Below are 17,590 nucleotides of genomic sequence, written 5' to 3' on the forward strand. Positions count from 1 at the left end.
GAAAGTAGTACTAAGAAAGATTAACCTGGGAACATGGCTTATTAAGTGAATTAAAGGTAATGGGGCCTGGAGTCAAAGATGTAAGATAAAATAGTATTAAAATTAAGAAATGAAGTCTGAAGAGTCCGGACTAGTTTGGTAATAGTGACAGTCTTGAGAAAGGGACCAATAGATAGATATTTTGCAAAGCAAATCAGATAAGACTGGGTGAGAGTCTGGCTGTTGGGTTCAAGTAAAGGATGAACCCACAGTGACCATCTACGTTGTCAGGAAGAATGTGGTACTGTGCTAGTTGGAATGGGTAACTCTTCAGGGAAGAAGAGAACTTTGGTTTTAAATGTGTGGTATTCTTTGTGACAGTGCATCATCCAAAGTCTTTTTATAGTTAGAAAACCAGACAAGCACAGCAATGAGGTAAGGTATACATAGTTGGAGACATGGGACAATTGCAACAGGAAGTGGAGAGATGTGGATTAGGAGACATGAGCATAGAGATGGTAATTCAGAATGATGATTTGAGGGGCACCTGGGTGGCTCAGTCGCTTAATCATCCAACTTCAGCTCAGGTCATGATCTTGTGGTTCAAGCCCCATGTTGGGCTCTCTGTTAACAACTCAGCGCCTGGATCCTGCTTTGGATTCCGTGTCTCCCTCTGTCTCTGCCTCTCCCCCGACTTTCACTTTGTCTCTGTCTCTCTCAAAAATAAACATTAAATTTTTTTTTAAATGATGATTTGAGTAAATGAATAGTTGAGTTTTCTAAGGGAGAGGATATTACACTGTTAACATAAATCACAAAGCACCCACTCATTGAGTAAAATACTGAGTAAAATATTTTACTCATTTTGAAAAGATTTAGAAGAAAGAAGTATATTAATATTCTACCCACATAGGAGCTTTATGTGTAAAATGGTAATCAATGAGATAGCTATGATGTGCTTCATCAAATTATTTAATTAACAGTCAGCTTTTATAAAAGTGAAATTAAATCTTTGCTATAGCAATAAACCAAAATGGCAAACTCATTTTACTTGGTTAGCTGTTTACTGTGAAGTAAACAGGTTTTGAAATGTTATTTTAAGTCTTGTATTAAACAATGAAAATTGTTGTTTCTCTAGATCTTATTAAAACAGTGATAATTGTCCTAAAAGACAAATTGTAGTTTTTGATGATTATCCTTTTCACTAACTTATTCTTACAATTTGTGTTCAACTGCCTAGTACAAAAATTCCACTAACATATCCTGTCCTCTTTGACCAGTGGTTTGTTTTTTTTTTTCAGGTGGTGTGACAAGGATGACTGTCTCCCTGGTGGTTATTGTTTTTGAGCTTACTGGAGGCTTGGAATATATTGTCCCCCTTATGGCTGCAGTAATGACCAGCAAATGGGTTGGTGATGCTTTTGGTAGGGAAGGCATTTATGAAGCACATATCCGGTTAAATGGATACCCTTTCTTGGATGCAAAAGAAGAATTCACTCATACCACTCTGGCTGCTGATGTCATGAGGCCTCGAAGGAACGATCCTCCCTTAGCTGTCCTCACACAGGACAATATGACAGTGGATGATATAGAAAATATGATTAATGAAACCAGCTACAATGGCTTTCCTGTCATAATGTCAAAAGAATCTCAACGATTAGTGGGATTTGCCCTCAGAAGAGACCTGACCATTGCAATAGGTACCCTTTTTTTAAGAATACAGACTCACATATACATCTGTCTATATCTGTATCTGTGGAATCTATATATCTAGATAGATACAGACATATATTGGATTTCTGAAGGACAGAAAAGCAATAATATTTAATTGGTTGTGTGTGTTGGGGTAAAGGGAGTATTTTATTTATGTTCTTGAAAGTCTTATGCTCTTTAAGAAAGGAATTTGTGAATTGTTTTCCCACTAAATACAGTTTTATCTTTTGATTTGGCATTGTTATTAGAGATTGGAGTCAGATTCTTTTCCCACTCAGATAAGCCTTGTTAAGTTACTGTTGTTGGTAATAGCATGTAATATATGGCCTTAGCAAGTGCCAGGGCATCCCAGTAAATACATTCTTATATTTATTTAATATTGGCTTATTTGAATGCAAGCTTTGAAAAAATCTCATCCTCGGTCTGTTTCATATCAGATTCACAAAATTTCCTTTTTCAGTTTTCGGGTTTAAGTTTACAATATTAACATGTAACAGCTACTTTATTTGTTTATTATTTTAATCTTTAAAATAATTTTTAAGTTTATTTATTTTGAGAGAGAGAAAGAGAGAGCAACAGGGGAAGGACAGAGAGGGAGAGAGAATCCAAGCAGGCTCTGCACTGCCAGCACAGAACCCAAGGAGCGGCTTGAACTGATGAACCATGAGATCATGACCTGAGCTGAAACCAAGTGTCAGATGCTTAACCAACTGAGCCACCCAGGCACCCCTGTTTGTTTATTTATTTTAAATGTTTATTTTTGAGAGAGAGCAAGAGTGAGAGTGAGCAAGGGAGGGGCAGAGAGACTGGGGGACAGAGTATCCAAAGCAGGCTCTGTACTGACAGCAGCAAGCCCGATATGGGGCTTGAACTCCTGAGCTATGAGATCATGATCTTAGCCGAAGTCGGATACTCAACCGACCGAACCTGAGCCACCCAGACGCCCCTGTAATAGCTACTCTAAAGTGAAAAATCATTGAGATTTTATTTTTGGTCAAATACTGTGTTGAAAAGTATGTAATTCCTATTGTATTATGTGCTGATGTTCTTACAAATATTGTTTAAAGGTATTAGTCAGAGTATGCTATTTTTTGGAGATAAAGTAAACTTTTGTTTTGCTTTGTTTGGTTTCCTGTTACTTATTTTTTAAATTTTATTTAAATCCAACTTATATGTAATAATCAGTGCTCATCCTAGCGAATGTCCTCTTTAATGTCCCTCACCCCATTAGCCCATCCCCCCATCCCCCACCCCTCCAGCAACACTCAGTTTGTTTTCTGTACCGAAGAGTCTCTTATGGTTTGCTTCCCTTTCTCTTTTTCCCTTGTTTTCTCTTCCCTTCTCCTATGTTCATCTGTTTTGTTTCTTAAATTCCACATATGGAGATAAAGTAAACTTTTTATGAGGAGTAAGCAATTGTGTTCCTCCAAAATCTGTTTTTCTCCTTAGAGTCCTGCAGTATTGCTGAGGAGGCTAGTAAGGCCTTTTCTATTCAGTCTGATTCTTTTCCCTCTCTTCTCCCAACCCCCCAAAAGTGATAAAGGATATTTTCATGAAACTGTTGCTTTCATACTCCCCAGTTTTTAGTGAAGGACCCTAAGCTGAAAATGTCAAGCCTTTGTTCCATTGAGTCCATCCTCTACAGCTTATCTCTTGGCCACTGCAAAAGGATTGTAAAAGATTTTAATTGTTGTGCCATTTGAAGAGGGAAGACTAGACAAGATTATTTCTCAAATCAGAATGGAAATGCAGATGCTTATTTTATAAAAGCTATCAAAACAAAACAAAAGCCTCTACAGAAAGTATCCTATAGAGTTAAAGAAAAGCCTACAGCTTTGTAAGCTTTTTAAAGACTAGCAATCCCATCATTCCAAGTTTTGCTGTAGGTAATGGAGGAATGTAGGAATGGGGAAAGTATGTGGTCACACTTGGCTCTTGTATTTAAGTGTTTCAGCTTCTAATCTATTATGATGGCCAAAGTTGCAGTCAGAGAAGAATTTCCTTGTTCCGATTCCTATTCTTTAGGTTTTAATGGTAGCCAGCGAAAGAGAAGAAAAAGGTCAGAATTTTGGAATTTATATAGAAATTTAAAGTAAAAAAGCAAGATTTTTAAAAGATGATGAAAGTGGTCAAAGAATTATTCATATTCTTAAATATTCTTATTCTTAAATAAACATTAAAAAAACCTAAAAAATGAAATAATATAATAAATATAATATGTGGGGACTCAGTTGGTTACGTTTCTGACTCTTGATTTTGGCTCAGGTCATGATCTCACGGTTCGTGGGATCGAGCCCCGCATCAGGCTCTGCACTGGCAGCATGGAGCCTGCCTTGAGATTCTCTCTGCCTCTCTCTCTGCCTCCCCCTGTCTCTTTCTTTCACTCTCTCTTTCAAAAAATTATTTAAAAAAATATATATACATAATATGTAATTTATATGTATTTATATGACATACTTTATGAAGGGCAAAAAAAGAATGCTTGAGCAAGTGGTAAACTATATACTGTATCCAAGAATGGGAAACATCAAGATTTTTTTTTTTAATGTTTATTTTTGAGAGAGAGGGCAGGCTGGGGAAGGGCAGAGAGAATGGGACAGAGGGTCTGAAGCTCAGCCCAATTCGGGTCTTGGAACTCTCAAACTGTGAGATCATGACCTGAGCCAAAGTCAAACGCTTAACCAGTCGAGCCACCCAGGTGCCCCAAGAAAACTCAACATTTTGAAAGAACGGTTTTCCCATGACTTACTTATAAACTCTACACTTATGTGTCATTTCATTATTTTAGAATGTTAGTTTATTAGTAGTAATTCATATAGTTCAAATTCAAGAAGATTAAAAAGTATACAGTGAAAAATCTGTCACCCATGACCTCATAGTTACCCATTTAACTCTCTCTAGGCAGCTATCTCTTTGGTTTCTTACATACTCTGTGGGATATAATTCTAAGTATATATATCTTTTCTTTTTAAACAAACTGTATCATGCTATCCAATACACGTGTACTTTTTGTTTGTTTGTTTTTTCACTAAACAATGTTTTCTTGGACGTCTACCCAAATCAGTGTGTAGAGTTTCTTCATTCTATTCTTTTAAAGTTACACAGTATTCCATTAAGTAGATGTACCATGGGATACATTATGATTTCTAAAATCAGTTCCTCATTGATGGACATTTAAGATGTTTCTAGTTTTCTGCTATAATAGAAATTGCTCCCTCATATACTTGATAATCTCCTATATTTGACTCTGTGCCTAAGTGCAAATATACAAAAATTACTGGAAGTGGAATAGTTGGATCAGAGAGTAGCTGCATTTGTAATATTGTAAGATGTTTTCACATTGTACCAGGTAGTGATTATGCTGTGTACTCCCACCAGCAGTGAATGACAGTTTGCTGTGTATTAGGTTTCATTCAAACGGAGAGATTTCTTCCTGCATTTTTGTGTCAAGATTAAGTGAGGTTGAATGTTCTATGGATTTGTTTAAAATGAAGCATATTTAACATTTATGATGTGAATTGAATTGCTTTCCTATTTTCCAGCTTGATTCATAAAAATACACTTGTTCATTTCTATTTATGTAATAGGAGCTGTAAGTTTTACAGGGAGACTCTCAATGTATGAAAGCCTAAATATCATTGACCTATTTATTGAATATTTATTGAACAGTAGTAAGGTATGCGGCACAGTGACAGGCTCTTCCCATCATCATACTCTCCTATCCCCTCAAGATCTTTTGTTCAGAATAAAGCTTTAGCTCACATACCTAGAGAGCTAGTTCATTAAAGGTTTCCCCTTCCATAGCAATATCATCACCCTTAGAAACCTTAAAATACAGTTTACTCAATAATATTCATTGCAAGCAAGCTTTCTATTTATCTTTTTATAGCAGTTAAACTTTATACCTGCTTGCTTAGTTGAAATACCATTTTGTGTATTTAGAGACTTTTTTGCTTTTTACAGTTAATACAAGTGATCAAAGAATTCTAGATTCCTGGGGAGTGTTTTTGGACTCACTACCAGGTTTCACATAGTCAAAAATGAAGGGACATCCTATGTACCTTTCTTTTTTGAGAAGGTGTGAGAAGTTAAGCCCTTGAGGATATATTAACATGAATGAGGAAAATAAAACATAAAATTTGTGGGGAGAAAAGTGATTACTTACATTTGGACATTTTGCTCGAAAAGAACCATTTCCATCCTCCTGGAAGTGTAACTCTTTCCTGCGTGCATACTTTGAGAAAATGTCTGAATCATATCAGAAAATGAAAACTATGATGGTATTTTCTGCTTCAAAAGCCTTTGAATAGATGGCATTCAAAAAATTATTTTTTTCAAACAAAGGAAAACAAACCTAGCAGATGTCCTGACACTTTGTAAGTATTCAGTAAATGATACTTGTTAAAACACTTACTAATTGTCACTTAAGTGACAAAGTTAAGTCAGGCTGAATGTTCACTAGCCTTATGCCTTGTATTTCAAAGGAACATTACAATAAATTAAAAAATAAATTAGGTTAATAACTTTTTCTAAAATATTCTGCAACTTTTGTCATTAAATGTTTATTTAAACAATCTTATAGCATATTTTCATTGATGATATAATATTTGTTATTTTAAGGTATTTAAAAGTGTGATGAGTGGGGTTGGTTTTAACTCAGAATATCTGTTATACATGATAACAGTATTCATAATCCACCATTCACAGGTCATTAGCTAAGGCCTTCTTTGGGTTAAGAGCAACCTAAGGAGCATTTTTCAAAAATCATTTATATCTTTTGCTAATGGGATTTCTTCTTTTCCGTGCCTTTGTCATGTTTTTAAGGTGGTTTAGTAAGTATTAGCCATTAGAAGTTCAGTTTGTGCCTTCCTACCCTAATGTGGCACAACACAGTTAAATAAGGCTTTAGAGGTCAGAAGAAGTAAAAAGAATTTTAATATTTGCTTGTGAGCTCTGTGTTTATCTGCTTCTTAACTTGGGACTGATGCTTCTTATTTTGGCTTAAGTATTTTTGTAGCAAAATTCATGTTTAAAATATGTTCGGTATAGCAAATAGCATATTTGTGAACAGTGTTTTGAATACATGCTAACTCCAAATAGAAACGTGAAGCTGTATTCTCTCCATTGCATGAGTTTCCTTTTACCTCCTGTGGTCTCTGTTGTGTAGTTTTCTGTGTCTTTACCACTTCTTGTCTGGCACTTTCAAAAGTAGGAATGGAAGTGGCAGCAAACAGAAGCCCTTGAAATGGAGCCACACTGGAGAGAGAAATGAGCAGAGCCTTTACAAATAAAACCTAAAAAATAGGTCTGTGTCTATTATGTGCATAATTGTAGTTTCAACCCACCTATTACTACCCATGACTCACCGAGAAAATGAAACTTTAACATTAGAAAAGAGAACTAGCTGATTCACAGAGGTTGGAGTATATACCACATAAAATTAAGAGGCAAACTCACTTTAGTCCCACCTCTGCAGGATGAGTGACTTTTAACACAGGCAGGTGTCATTTGATGATGGCTTCCTGTGATAAACTTTGCTCTCGTAATTTGTGCAGGTTTTAAAAACCATATTTCAAACATGCTTCCTTGTCCCCCAAAGTTAGAAAACAGCCTCAGCCCCAGTGAAGAAAATTGATATGCCAAAAATATTTTATTTACATGAAGATGATTTGTTATTGGTGTATTCTAATTCTGACAACTGTAAGAAATTACTGCTTCAGTTTTCACCTGATTCCTTTCTTGGTTAAGAAGATAGGGAAAAAATGAAGGGACCAAAAGTCATGGGATACATTTATTCTTTAAAGTCTCTGAAAAAGGAGATTACCCCTAAACAAATTAATTTTTGGTCTTCTCTATCTCTTTTCAGAAAGTGCTAGAAAAAAGCAAGAAGGTATCGTGGGCAGTTCTCGTGTGTGTTTTGCACAGCACACCCCATCTCTTCCAGCGGAAAGTCCTCGGCCATTGAAGCTTCGGAGCATTCTTGACATGAGCCCTTTCACGGTGACAGATCACACCCCAATGGAGATTGTGGTGGATATTTTCCGAAAGCTGGGTCTGAGGCAGTGCCTTGTAACTCACAATGGGTAAGTTTGGTGAAAGAAATCAGTTCGCTTACTGGAACTTATGATAGCTTTTAGTGAAATTCATATTCAGTTGTTAGGAAGGACTGTAAGTCAGCTTCCAAGTGGAAAGGTCTGTTTTTTTTAGTATAGTTGTAAGTACAGGATCAGTATTGATCAGATTGATACTTACCAAGAATAAAAACAATGTCAACTGCCAGATCTTTACCAAAGCATAAAGTATTTGCCAGGAACACTTCAGAGTTGGCAAAGAGGTTCTGAAACATGTCCAGCATGCACACTGAGCTTAGAGTATTTCCTCTGTTAGAGGAGTAGTGGACCTAACCTGTACGGAGGAGAGAAAAACAGGTTTCCTGTTTGTAAGTATTTCATTTTTTGAATATAACTTTCTAGTGCAATAGTAACTCTCTACATGTTAGCTAAAATCAGCTAAAATCCTCCTTTAGCAAATGTTTCTTTCCTCTTTTTTATCTTTTCCATCCAGAAATCTTTTATATAAACTGCTAATGACAAGCACTCATGTATTTAAAATGTGTAAGTTAATTAAGTTATCTGTCTGTCCTTTCCACATGAACTACCAGAATAGGATATTGAAAGGTTCTGTTTGGCAGATATCAGAGGGACCGAGTGGAGATGGGGTCTCCAGGCTGCCTCAGCAGACGCACCCCTGCTTCATTGCCTCTGCTCCCCTCTGTCCTGCACCTGGGGCTGCTTCCCCCAGCCGTTCTCTCTCTAGTCCCCTTTACTTCAATTACATTACTCTTCCTAGTTGAAATACTTAAGAACATTGTTTTATCTGAAGGCTGATAACAGAAAGGCCAGAAATGAGAAACAAAGGGTCCTCTTGATCATGCATAACTTAGATGGTTTAACCTTGCACATCCTGAAGCTGGTTGAAATATTAAACACTTAGAGAATCACCGCAGGTTTTTAAAAACAGAACAAAACATTTTGTACAAAACATGTGGGTGACAGAACACATGGAGGAAAAAAGAAAAAGGAAGGAAATTTGTGTATTGAGCACCTTTGTATTTCTCATTTAACTTTGCATACCTCTGCAGAGTAGGCGGCAGCCTCCTTCCCTCGCACGAGTAGTCACTAAAGCTCAGAGAGGTTTCACAATACGCCCAGTCTTGTGGGTGGCACATCATAGTTCAGAGAATCAAATGTCTTTCTAATTTTAGAACCCCATCTCTTGCTGCTACTTTTACACTGTTAAAGACCAAGAGTGTATCTTCTTTCTTTGTGATTTCTTAAACTATTACTATTTTCTTGAACAATATATTAGGCCATATTAGGTTAGGATTAGAAATATATAGGTAAGAATTAGATCCAAGTTCAGCGTTTTCACTATGCTAACCAATTAAAATCACTCCAAATAGGGGCATCTGGGTGGCTCAGTCTGTTCAGCATCCAACTCTTGATTTCAGGTCACGACCTCACAGTTGTGAGACTGGACCCTGCATTGGGCTCTGTGCTGGGCATAGAGCCTGCTTGGGATTCTCTCTCTCTCCCCCTCTCCCTCTGCCTCTTGCCCCATTTGTGCTCTCTCTCTCTCTCTCTTAAAGAAAAAAAAATTGGGGCACCTGGGTGGCTCAGTCGGTTAAGCGTCCGACTTCAGCTCAGGTCATGATCTCATGGTTCGTGGGCTCGAGCCCCGCGTCTGGCCTGTGCTGACAGCAAGCTCAGAGCCTGGAGCCTGCTTCGGATTCTGTATCTCCCTCCCTCTCTGACCCTCCCCTGCTCATGCTGTCTCTCTCAGAGGTAAACAAAACATTAAAAAAATTTTTTAAAAATCACTCTAAATAGTGTGGAATAAATTATTAAGGGTACAAAACTCTTGATTAAAGGCAGGAAGTTTCGAATTATTAAATATCACAAATACTGATTGGAGAAGAGATGTATGATAACTTTTAATGTTGTTTAATAAATAAAAATAGTACCAAACTTCATCATTTAAAAACTTAATAAGTACATGTTAAATGGGATAACTTTTTATGAATTTATACTGATTTGGGACCCTTTTAATTATAAACGGCTCAATGAGAAACTAAGCTGAGTTATACTTTTTACTTGTTTCAGGTTACTCTCTGTGCCTGGCATGGTGCGTCCTTTTATGTGCTAATGTATATAAATGTCATTCTCTAGTCATGACAACCTGTGATCACCAAGCTGGATGGGTCAATTATCATATTTCACTTTGCTGCTTAATTCCCAGATTTTTGGTAGCACAGATACTAGAAAGGAAAATACTTAAAGTATAAAACTTAAAAAATGGGGGTGGGGGAGGACAGCTAATTAAAATCTTACCTGATATTGCCTATTTATAAGAAAGCTTGTGGGGGGGTAGCTTTTTCTAAAAGAACATGTTTAATTGCCTTGATTATGATTTCCTTATTTCTGTACTTCAAGGAAAATAAGTCTATATATATGTATAGAGAGAGTGAGAGAGAGAGAGAAAGAGATCATTAGGAGTGGTAGCTTTCGGGTCTTTCTTTTCTTCTTTTTTTTTTTTTTACAAATAGTTTATTGTCAAATTAGTTTCCACATAACAGTGCTCATCCCCACAAGTGTCCTCCTCCATGCCCATCCCCCCCTCCCCCCCACATCCATCAGTCCTCAGTTTTTGTCAGCATTCAAGAGTCTCTCATGGTTTGCCTCTCTCCCTCGGGTCTTTATTTTCTTTGCAGCATGTAAGGAAGGTAGAGGGTTTTATTCTCACTTGAAGTTGAATGATTTAAACCTAGAAAAGCAACCATACTTTCTGTATTTTAGTGGATAGTGTGAAGATCTGGATAACTGTCAGCATCTTCTAGTTCATATTGGGTCCATAGAGGGAGAAAGTAACTATTTGGGGAAAGACATACAACAAGTCCAGACTCTTAGATGCAAGTAGAAAATGAGAATAGAGAGATGAGAGGGAGAAGTGTGTCTGTAAATTTTAAAGATGTCAGTTATAGATTTCCTGTATTTTATATTTTAACTAGCAGAATTTCTCAAAATCTTTTTAGTTTTGGTGGAACTAGCAGGATGTTAATAAGCATTGCTTAGAAAGAGTTTTGTGACCAAATAGGTTGGGAAATTACTAGATTAAATACAGTTGAGGTTTCTTTATTGTGAAATGTCTCAAAACTTAAAATGTTTTATTTGGCTATAATGATATATAATGATATTATTTGGCTCTCAGGGATAATAAACATAGTTTTCCAAACTTGTTTAAACGTGCAGTGTTTGGTTTTTTTTGTTTGTTTTTTGATGGAGGGAAGAGGGCCAAACTCCTGGAAATGGGGCTTTTTGGAACATATTTTGGGAAAATGTTGGGTCATGCCCTGTTACACTTACATCATTGCTTGTTGGTCCCACAGGGAAATACCAAATTATTCTTGATATAAGTTACATTTTACATTGAGTTTCTTTATACTTCCTGAAATTAATAAAGTAGCAGTGAACCTGGCCTTATTCTCAAATCACTCTTCTTCATTAGAGAGGAATACATGTATTTCCTCCCTTTTAGGACCATTCCTTTATAATATAGAGATTACTTTCTAAGTCTCTAAATTTGCCATTTGGTCCTTCATAAATTTGTAACTTTCCTCCTTTTGTGCCTTATTATTTTGTGGAGCTTACTAATATACTAACTGAAATTAATCACTGTATATAATTTGATAGAAAAGAATGAGTAAGAATTAAACTGAAACTATTTCATTGCCAACTTTTTCATATTTCTTGACTCCAACTATAAAGTAAAGTGAATTGATTTTTTTTGTGTCTTTTATTTTTCCTTCACACACTTAGAGAAGAACATCTATGGAGTGAGTTAAGTACTTCTTTCATGTATGCATTTTTTATTTCATGAGTACATTTTCTAAGCCTTTTTGGAGGGAGAATTTGTTCTCATGCTTGGAGAACTTTGCAATTTATCTTTGTTCTTAAGGATCAGTACATTATTTTAAATAATGAGAAAACATTAGCAGAAAATCTATTTCTGCCTTTCCCAATCTCTGCTCTTCCTGCTTCCCCACCCCACACCCAGGCATCATCCTTAATAACTGTTTTATAACTGACATATCTGTAGTCCCAGACTGCTTTCCCTAAGTGAAATCCCCTGGTGACATTCTTTAAGAAGTCAGAATGTTCAAAGGCAGTTGAATAGTAACGTTGACTCAACTAGATCACCAGGGAACTGTCCAGTTACCCTGAAGGGCATTCTGGATGGGCTTCTAGAATTTCATGATTAAAGCTTTCTAAGGTTTCTGACATTCATTATCTATACTGTCATATATTGTAGTAGAATTCATTGGCTTCCACTATAAAACCAGTAACCAGGATTTTGTCCTAATAAATCTAATTTTTCTCAAGTATCCTTGTGAGAATTTATGTCCATCATTTTGGTTGATAGGTTAACTGAGAAATAATAATATGAAGCGCATAATGTAAAAGTCATTTTGACCCCTAGTCATAAACACATCTTACTAGTTTATTTTAAGAAGTGACTTTCAGCGGGTCCTGAAAATGGGGGGTTGTTTATAGTGGTTGGCATTATTTGTTTAGGTGCACATTGCCTTTAATTTTAATCTGAAATAATAGTAAGATCCGAGGGATTTCTTAGTCTCTTCATAAGCAATTAAGTCCAAGGCTCTACCTTTTCACTGCTGAGGTAGATCCAAATAATAACTGCTGCACTGTGACTTTTTAGCAATTAGAAAAATACTTTCCCCCTAAAGAAGGAACACTGAAAATGAAACTAAATTTTAGAGGTTTATAGCTGTGTATTAATATTGTTCCTTTTTTACTTTTCTTTATAGTCATCTTCATTGTGAACTTTTATAGTGTTGCTTTTTAATTTAAAAAGGAAAACAACCCACCAACATCTAAAAATAGTATCATGTCTCTTATGAAAGTCAATAGAATTTATGCAGATGGGACCTGGGATTTCAAATCATTTTTGTTTTTATTTTTCTAAAGTTCATTAAAAGCATTCTTATGGTTCATGTTTTTATTTTTTCTCTCATTCTTTATCATTGTGATTGGAACCTTTTTTACTTTGATTTCTCACAGTTATTAGCATAACATGATCTGTTTCAGGATTGTCTTGGGGATCATCACAAAGAAGAACATATTAGAGCATCTCGAGCAACTAAAGCAGCACGTCGAGCCCTTGGTGATTAGATATATCAGATCTCCTCATTAGACACCTTAGAAGTCAGGAGGCATGAAACTTGTGAACTGTTCAGTTCTGTCTTTCCCAGATATCTGCTAAATACAAAAATCCTACACGCTGCCAATTACAGTTCTATCTCATAAACTATGTTTGTAAGATGAATTTAGATATTTGTAAAATTCTATTCACAGGAAGTAAGCAAAAGTTACCATCTCTCATCAGAATCATTGGTTGCAATTTAAGAACTCTAAACAGTTTGGTAGTTAAATGAGTAAATATCACTGGACATTCTTAAAGTAAACACAAGTCTGTCTACATTAGCAGATACACCGGTCTCAGAAGATGCCTGACTGGTTAAAAATGTCTACCCCACCAAATCCACCAAACCCTTTTTCTTTTTTTATGTTTCCTAATCTTGTGGTAGTCTTGTGGTAAATCTAAGCTCTTAAATGATTGTTAACGGAGCTAAGCAATGTTACAATTGCTGAATGTTAAACGGATTTTTTATGGGCACACTAAGTAGAGTGTAATGTTGTATATATTTGTGATCTTGGCATTAATTCTTCCTCTGCTACACCTTGCATCCCTTCACAGTCCAGAATGTGTGTCCTGCCATTTCATTATTAACCTGTACCTAGATTATGTGTGTGCCCCTTTTGTATGATGTTTCCAGAATACTGTGAGCAGCTCTTGAGGTCAAATGCATTTGTTTTAACCGGTTTTATGTCCTAGTGGTTTCATGACTAAAGATAAATTTTGAATTTATCTTAATCACATAACCTAAAAAATCGTCTGGCTTTAGCAATTAATGCCTGAAATTATTTTGCCCTGCAATTGTCATACCTATACAAAACCTGTCCCAGTTTGCTTAAGTACACAACTGATTATGTATTCCTGTTGTATGCTAATATTTCACAAGTGTTTCATGCATCCTTTTTTAAAAAACTACTAACCAGAATAATAAGTAGCTACTCATTCATTCTGCTTTCTGCTTCATCTATAATAATCTTTTAGGACTGCTTTTTGATTTTTCACCTATCTTTTATTGTGAGCATTAACAATCAAGACTTTCATAAAAGCACTGTATCTTAACTTTTTTTGCCAAAATCAAAAGAGGAAAACATTGATGTGTGTACTAGAAACTTGGGTTGTCTTACAATTTTTGGGGCTCTGAAGTTTGGGATTGGAGTTCTTTGACCAGTTTTATATGCATTTTATCTCAATTGTATGTGCTTTCATGAAGATTCTGCATACAACTGGGCAATCTTTACATTATTTTTTGAAGTTGGTTAAGTTTGGTTTTAAAACCGTGGAATATTGAGGAGATTTGGTCATCAGACATTTTACTGCTTTCTTGATATCATGGGGATGAATTTTCCTTCTCAAACGGGATCAGTGTCATTCCTTATTTTATATATTCTCCCATTTTTTGGTTACTTTTTTGTTGGCATACATTAATCAAAACACCTCTACTTCAGTGAGGCATGCAGTCCTCAGAGTCTCAATGGAAAGGACATTGTATTATTAGTGACCATAATACTTTCATATCAAAGGGTGGTTGCTGGCTAATTATCTTTACCAAAAACTTTCTGAAAATACAAAATCACGGTGCTTGCTTTGCTCTTTTCCTGTCAACAAAAAGGGTTAGCTATAGATTTAGCTCTTCTTTTCTTTTCTCTTTTATTTAAATAGCACTCTTCTGTTTATTCCTTTCAGGCGCCTCCTTGGCATTATAACAAAAAAAGATATCCTCCGTCATATGGCCCAGACGGCAAACCAAGACCCCGCTTCAATAATGTTCAACTGAATCCTATAGATGAGGAGAGAGAGGAAACAGAAGAGGAAGTTCATTTGTTGAATAGCACAACTCTTTAACCTGAGGGAGTCGTCTACTTTTTTTTCTCCTTTAAAAAAAAAAAAAAAAAAAAGGAAATACAAAAGCCCAGGCTTTTGCAACATGGTTTGCAAATAATGCTGGTGGCATGGAGGAGTTGTTTGGGGAGGGAAAGGAGAGAGAGAAGGAGGTATTTCCCCATCTAACCGAGAGCAGCAAATCATCTCCTGTGGTTCTGCACTGGATGCATTCAGCCGAGGACATGCTGTGATAGTGCAGGCTTGAGCCTCAACGGAGAGGACGCCGCAGTCCTGGAGCACCTGGCTGGTTACTCCAACATTGCAAAGACGCATTATCAGTCCCTATTCTGGAGGGATTATTTGAATTGAGCCATCTATAAGACTGCAGGGTCTTGCCCTTTTGTATCAAAACTGTTCTGTTTAATTCATGACTTCTATAGTTAAGCATTATCTTTCTACATTCCAGAAGAGCTTTTATTTCTCTCTCTCTCCCCCTCCCTCTCCCTCTCCATCTCCCTCTCTTTTTTTTTCTCTCTTGAGCTGTAACAAAGCCTCTTTAAATTGGTGTACCCTTTTGAAACAGTCCTTTCTCATATTGAGATGTACTGTGATTTTACTGAAGTTTCATCACAAGAAGGGAGTGTTTCTTGTGCCATTAACCATGTAGTTTGTACCATCGCTGAATGCTTGGAGCTGTCCCATGTACCACAACAAAGGCTAATCAAACAGGTAAAATCTCGAATGAAGCTTGAACAAAAGCTCTCAGCTTGTGTGCATTGTGGTTCAGAATCAACACCAATGATACTTGACTTGTTAAGGATAAACAGAGTTTTCTTTTTGTTTTTTTTTCCTCTCTGACTTTATGGATAATGTGACCTGGTCTTATGCAAATTTTCTATTCTAAAATTACTATAATATACAAGTACTGTTCAGCATAAGGAAACAAAATGCTGCTGCTTTGACAGTGAAGAGAAGGAAGTATTCTGTTTAGCTGTAACTGGAATTAATTGCATGTTTAAACACTGGAATTTTTTTTCCTTGAAATTAGATCATTTTTTTTTCTTTTCTCAAGATATCTTATTGCTGACACTGAAGAAGAAATGTAATTCATAACTTGCACTAAATGTATATTTCTTTTCTTAAAAATTTACCATTCTTATTTATATTTTTATGGATTAAAATTTATAAAATACAGATCAGTTAATATCGCGCTTAAATAACTTTACCTTTTTAATGTGATTTTTATAGACTAATTCAGACTTACAAATATGGAGATATGAACAAAGTTTACAATGGGAACAAGGGTTTAAAAAGAGGTGGTTATTTGTCTGTGATTCGGTGTGTACATAAACCTTTTTCTGATCTTCCACTGCCATCCTCTGGATTACATCTTCTGACCTCTATACATTTTGACTCATTAGCTAGAAAGTTAAAACATAGACAAATCACTTTGCAGATTAAAACCAAAAGTTAAATAGTATTAACCATTTTTTTAAAAAAATTGAAGATTGTTGCAAAGCTAGTAGTTAAAATTTTAATATGAACATAACCTTTAAGTCTTTGAGTATATCACATCCATAAGTGTTCGAGTATTGTGTTGAATATCCACAGTGCAGAGTTTTGAAGGATGAATTGAAAATGTACTGGGGTACGTTTGGAATTTTGTTTTTGGAAATGTCTGTCTTAATCATGGGCTTAATTCACTATCAGCAAAGGCTGTTTACGTGAAGGGCTGTCCTAAATATTCTGTGCTTATGCATTTTTGGTAGGAAATGAATTTTTGCAGACAGACATTTTCTGAAGCATAACTGGCAATGAGCCGTTTTTATTTTGGAAGTAATTCTTCACTTCCTAGTTCTTAAAAATAATGTCTCTATAAGATCTTGAAGCTTTATTAGATCATGAAGCCATAATAGAATGACAGTTGAAAGTTGAGCAACATTTTAGGAATTTCATGGAACATTCTTAGTTTTGCTATCTGCCTAAAATTAGTATTTTGAATCTTAGTTTACTTCCTTCCTTCGGCAGACTTCAAGCTTTCTTAATGATCCCTTCATTTGGCCATCCAGAGTAAAATCTTTTCTAAATGATACTCCTGTATCTTGTCCTAAGTGTATCTGCAGTCTGAACTCCTCAGCGTTGGCTATTGAATAGCTTCTCTTGAGTTCTGTGTCTTCAAAGGAGAAACCAGTTTCTTTGCAGATAGCTTCATAACATCAGACTTCACATGGATTTGATTTTCCGTGTTTCCTTTTTGATTTCTTTCATTGCCCATCCTGCTTCACAGACTGACATTTCAGGGTGGATATTCAAGGTGGATATTAATTTTCTTCTTGGTATATTTCTATCCCTTGACATGTCTTACCACTAAAATACAGGAAAAGTGTTTTATCTTCAATGCATTCAGTGGTTTTCTTTGGTAATACTATCTGTTCCACTTTTCTTTTTGATATATTGAGGTGTGTCTGCTTTTCAACCAAACGATGAAATAGTAGAGACCATGAAATATATGTGCCTGGCTAATTGGCAAATTAATTGACCAATATAATCAGTGGAGCGCCTTATTGGAGTACCCTTTTTCAGAAGGTATGATGAGAATGGGCAAGGGTGTCAGCATCTCTTATTAATAATTGTTTTCAGTTTTGGTTCATGAAGAATGCTTAGTTTGTTAATCTGTGATGTTGCCTAGAGCTGTATTTATCTGTTTTTATTTATACTAGTGTAGTAAAGCTGCATATCATTACAGTAAAAATGATTACTGTGATGAGTTAATCAGAAAACTCTATTAAAATCTATATGACAA

General features: G+C 35.8%; 1 protein-coding gene across 4 annotated transcripts in view; it reads left to right on the forward strand.

Annotated features, from left to right (window-relative positions):
- CLCN3 (chloride voltage-gated channel 3) overlaps positions 1-17,590 on the forward strand; it is a 90,017-nt gene extending 72,427 nt beyond the window's left edge. For 2 of the 4 annotated variants that reach the window (XM_077773337.1, XM_077773397.1), the window contains 4 exons: positions 1,281-1,679; positions 7,559-7,775; positions 12,858-12,933; positions 14,650-17,590. In XM_077773337.1, the coding sequence (XP_077629463.1) occupies positions 1,281-1,679; positions 7,559-7,775; positions 12,858-12,933; positions 14,650-14,808 (851 nt within the window). In that variant the 3' untranslated portion in view covers positions 14,809-17,590. The remainder of the gene's footprint in view (positions 1-1,280; positions 1,680-7,558; positions 7,776-12,857; positions 12,934-14,649) is intronic. The other 2 variants (XM_077773469.1, XM_077773530.1) reach the window with 1 other exon arrangement.

This window comes from Crocuta crocuta, unplaced genomic scaffold, assembly GCF_008692635.1.
Source record: "Crocuta crocuta isolate KB4526 unplaced genomic scaffold, BGI_CrCroc_1.0 scaffold429, whole genome shotgun sequence".
Taxonomy (NCBI): domain Eukaryota; kingdom Metazoa; phylum Chordata; class Mammalia; order Carnivora; family Hyaenidae; genus Crocuta; species Crocuta crocuta.